Below are 5,000 nucleotides of genomic sequence, written 5' to 3'. Positions count from 1 at the left end.
CAGGTATTTCACAACATCGCATCTTCATCAAGTTTCTGCAATTTTGCTTGAATTTTCTCGCTTTTTTTGCTTGTATTTTGTACCTACAAACTCTTGGGAGTTTAAGGACACAACAACTACTCAATTTGCACTTGTTGGATATGAGACTGGTTATAGCCAACTCGGCACTTCACGCCCAATTTGCTGGTTGCCATCTCCCATCCAACATGCGCTCATGGAGTAATAACTATTGTTAAGTAAACATTTAAAAAATTAATATTACTCGTCTAGAATGCATATGGTATCTCAGTGGTATGTTCTTGCTTCTTGTTATGAGTGGGGTGGATTACCAGGTGCTGGTACTGGAGCATATCCTTGTGGATGAGAGGTTGTATGTCCTTCTATGGTCACATAAGGATTTCCTAAAATGGAAACTTGTTCAAATCAAAACTGGCTTTTAATTAGGTGACCTTCTTAAATCTATTTGATAGTCATGCAGTTTTCAGTAATTTAATCTGTTACGTTGTCAGCTGACAGTCTAGCTACCAACAGTTGGCTGGTCAATTGTTGACTTTTGGGTGACTGTAACAACAACAACAACAACAATTTTATTGTACCCAAAGCAGAAAATTATAGTTATTTTACAGGTAATTAAATTACTGAATTAACTGTAGGGGGCTACTGACTTCCCGAAATAACTAATATACAGTAAAATATGCCAAGAAGCCAAATTCAGTAAAATAATTTAAATAAGGTTCTCGTACGGGGTACAATATAGCAACAGATCAGACTGTATACACACAAACACGTTTTACTGTAAACAGACCGAAAAAGTAGGATGGAAGTTATAAACTATAACATAATTGCCAAAATTAGTACCACGAAAGATAATGTTTTTTAAATTCTGATTTAATGGTTTGTCAGTGAGTGATTAAATTGAGAAAGAGAGACAGCTTTAATCTTATCATCAATTATTGAGTTCCAGATCTTTGGTCCTTGAAATCTAACATTACATTTTCCATAATTAGTTCTAGCTTTGGGAAGGTAGACTGTAGGCCGTAGACTGTGTATTTTAATGATGAATTTCATTTAGTTCAGAAAAAAGTGCATCAAAAGCAGAAGGTAATAAAGAATTGTTGAATTGGTACATAAAAACTGCGATATGATATGTTGTCAGAAACCCATAAGGGTTGAAACGTGTAACGCGCGTTCACAGCTTCCGAATATTCAGTGCGAGTAGGTATGGTATAAGTACCATATTTGAAAACCCCTTGCAAGGCTGCTGCCTAAGAAAATTTTAAAGGGGCCCTCAGAGCTAAATGCTGAGAACTTAGGAGCCCAACATATGAAGTGAAAAGTGTTGCTGTGAAAAATTAAGGTGCCCAGAGTTATTCTTTGGGAGCCCCAGGCTACTGGGCTCCTGTTAGGCAACAGCCTTGCCTTGCTCTTGTTGTTCCAAATAATTATGATACTTAGCAAATTGAATATTCAGAAGCTTGTTTCCCAGCACACAAGGGGCCGTTGCACGTTTCAACCCTTATTGGTTTCTGATGTTATCAAATCATCCAGCTTGATTATAATTATTCAATTTTCTTAATATAGGACTCAAGTGTTCATAAAAACTTGTAAATGTCATAAGGCGAACAGCTCGTTTCTGGCAAAATAGTGGCTGAAGAGTTGTCGAGTAAGTGTTACCCCATGCAATTACTCCATAAACCAAGAAAGGATAAATTATATAATCATCTAAGCATAGTAGAGGAACAAAGGAGACTATTGTCACGCATGCACATCTTCAATGGCCAATTCAATTTTATTTGCATTGCGATTGGTTGAAAACCTTCAAGACAGTCTTAGAACGCAGGAAGAAATTAGAATGTCGGCGCTGTCGCTAGTTGTGGTTTTTATTGCAGTCACTTTCAACGTTATCTACACACTTGTGGTACAAATACCGAAAGAAGATGGACAAAAGCTGGAAAGACCTCGGCAATTCCTTCTACTTGGGAAAGTCCTTTATCTCGGATGAAACAAAACATGCTTAGATTGGCTGTTTTAGAATGATGCGGTGTGCTCAGACTTATCAAAGAATTGCGCGAAGTTGGAAAAATTTTGCCTTATTTGCAACGCGTATGGTCATGATTGAATGTGCAAATCACAATGTTGAAGAATGTCACATATTAAAGTAACTGGAACCGGCATTAAAATTTTCTGCTGTGGTTTTTTTACGTGGATACCTGCGCTTGAAGTGAATGCAAAACAAATTTGCCAGGTTGACGGGATTTGCTCGTGGTGAGTCAGTGGTAAATGAGCTGGTAATCCGTTTAAAGGATGTCACAGCTTAAAATTTATCAATGAATGGAGTCAAGGTAAGTAACAGAAAAACATGACAGAGGAATTTCGTTTGTTCTCTCCTTGAAGCGAATACATTCTATTCGGACGAAAGAGTCATTTTGCAAAATGTCAATCAGTTTATAGCTTTTTCTGTTTAAACTTAACTCTGTCATTAAGAGTACAGGACTTTTGTCTCCGACGTTGGTCCATGAAAAGCCGTCAACAGGTGAAAGTTTGTGAGCCAAAGATAAGATTTGACTAGAGATATTCCCCGGTAAAAATGGCACAGTGAATACTGAACCCATATATTTATCCAGCTACTATCATTTATTTCTTTAGTGTGTATTGCCTAATTAAATTAGAAAGAAAGAAGTTATTAATAAATAATATATACAAATATAACAAACTTTGTACAGTGAATTATTTTACCTTTGTCTGCACATTCAAGCTTTATGGGACATGTGACTGTTTGAGTGCAAGGAATGGCAGCATAAATAAACAAAAAACAGGTCAATTTAATTTTTTGACACACGAAACAGCCATAATATTCAGGTATACCTTCTCTTCAAGTTCTTCTGCATGCTTTCTGCAGTTACTATAAGTTGCCATACACCAAGATTGAAGTAGAAAATAAATTTAATGAACACACAATGGTGTGTGATGTTCCATCATCCTAACTCATTGTATATCAATTACTTAACAATGTTGGAATCAGCATTTATTGGGACATTAGTTATTAAATACTGGCTCAACTACTGATACGATAATATTATTGATGTACTTTAATAGACTAAAAACATATATGATCAATGGCTGTACATTTCGTACATTTTCATCCTGATTGAGATAAATTTACTTTATTCTCGGCAGTGAGATGGTAACTTACCACAAAGGTGAGAAATGAAATATGAATGAACATGAAATGCTAACATCAATATTACAAGTAGGTAATAATATTAGGTATGTCAGAGTTCTATCACAAAGTCTGCTTCACCTTGAATTACCGGCCGCCCTTTTAAATTTAAACATTGCACAGAAGACGAGAACTGGTTTATGTATTTCCAGACATCCCACATTAAATGCACAATTTTAACATTTGCCTAAATCTACAGATGGTCAAGTGAAATGTTTACCCATTCACAAAACTTCATTCCAGTACAACCTGCAAGTCTGATGGCAGTGACCACCTCATTCCTCACTATTGTATAGATATCCTAACAACATCAACATCACTTTTGAATAGTTCGCTGGTAGCATAAATAATAAAAACAATGAATAATTACTATGGCTAGACTTGATGGAGTTACCATAGATAGAGGACAGAATTATCCAATAAAGTAATAAACTGTTACTTAACTATTGACTCGTTTTAGCATATATTATCAAGTATGCCTTCATGATCACTTGATGTGACTAAGAATAATGTTTTGGTTTCCTTAAATGAAAGTCCTTGAAATTTTTAAGGTAGTGTATCTTAAGAGTGTTTGCACATGAGATAAATGCAGTGAACCAGGTTGGCCTCAGACAGATACACAAAATAGAGGCGGCGCGGCCGGTATTAAATTTCTGTTGACATATCTGTTATATTTGTTAACGCAGGTTGAGATAAGATGTTCTTAAAAAGGACTGAGGACGTCTTATAACTCTAAACGATGACTAAAAGAAAATGAATGAAGTGACATACTTCCTTCCAGCGCTGCAGTCAAGTTGGATAAATCGAAGCCCTCGAGCTTGAGGGATATATTTTGCAACCACGTTGCAGTATTTTCTGCAGGAAGTACTTCCTTCCCAAAAAATGAATCTGGTCTTTGCTCGGATTTTTTCGCACATTGAGCATTTGTTGCGATACATTCACTTACACTTCATTCCTCGAGCAAACCAAAAGGACTGCTTACAAAAAGCGAAAGGAAAGAAACATTCCTGCCGACTAAAATGCCCCTTGCGGAATGTTTCCCCGTCCATTGAAGTTCAAATGACCACCTTCAAGAGTATTTTAGAACAATCGAAGAAGCTCAGGTTGAAATCACCACTTTGAAAAGCCACCTTTGTTTACCTTAATAAAGCACGAGGTTGGAAAACTGAATACTACAATTTTCAACAGCCAATCAGACAAAAGTCTCCTTTGTTTAGTAGAGGCTAGTCAGTACATTGATATCGACATAGTAGCGAATCTTGGACAATATTCCATCACTTCTCTTCATTAAAAAATTAAATTAATTGGTCAAAATACCCGTATATTGAATAACAAATTTAAACGTGTTTCAAACAGTTTCAAACATGTTTCAAATGCGTTTCAAAAAAACAGCGTTTCATCGCGTTTCAAAAACAAGATCTGTCAGATCTTAAAACCGCGCTTTGAAAATTGATCTGTTTTCTTACCACCATAAACGCAACGTAGTACACATTCCAAAGCAGTCTTTGTTGATTCACTATGACTATTATCACAAAATCACCTGATCAATCTGTGGCACAACAACTGACAACAACGACTGCACATGAACTTAGGGGCTGATTACATGAGCCGAGCCAGACTGGTCAGCCGGGCTGGTCAAGTTTGCCGCGATGATTTTCAGCCCGGTATTACATGAAGTGAGCCAGCCCGGCTTGGGCTAAATTTAAAAGATAAGAACAACAAGAAGAAGTGGAGAGACATTTATCTCACTAAATTGTTATTAAAATTCACTATTCTACAA

The 5,000-nt window shown here is 36.4% G+C and overlaps 1 protein-coding gene across 2 annotated transcripts in view; it reads right to left on the bottom strand.

The window, feature by feature from the left end:
• Positions 1-5,000, bottom strand: part of LOC137997309 (type-1 angiotensin II receptor-associated protein-like) — a 46,191-nt gene that overhangs the window by 742 nt on the left and 40,449 nt on the right. The window contains exons 8-9 of one of the 2 annotated variants that reach the window (XM_068843225.1): positions 2,737-2,772; positions 1-401 (exon numbers count right to left, since the gene is read on the bottom strand). The exon at positions 1-401 is cut by the window's left edge and continues 742 nt beyond it. In XM_068843225.1, the coding sequence (XP_068699326.1) occupies positions 310-401; positions 2,737-2,772 (128 nt within the window). In that variant the 3' untranslated portion in view covers positions 1-309. The remainder of the gene's footprint in view (positions 402-2,736; positions 2,773-5,000) is intronic. The other variant, XM_068843226.1, reaches the window with a different exon arrangement.

Source organism: Montipora foliosa, chromosome 3 (genome assembly GCF_036669935.1).
Source record: "Montipora foliosa isolate CH-2021 chromosome 3, ASM3666993v2, whole genome shotgun sequence".
Lineage (NCBI taxonomy): Eukaryota > Metazoa > Cnidaria > Anthozoa > Scleractinia > Acroporidae > Montipora > Montipora foliosa.
This window is presented reverse-complemented; position numbering and strand designations above follow the sequence as displayed.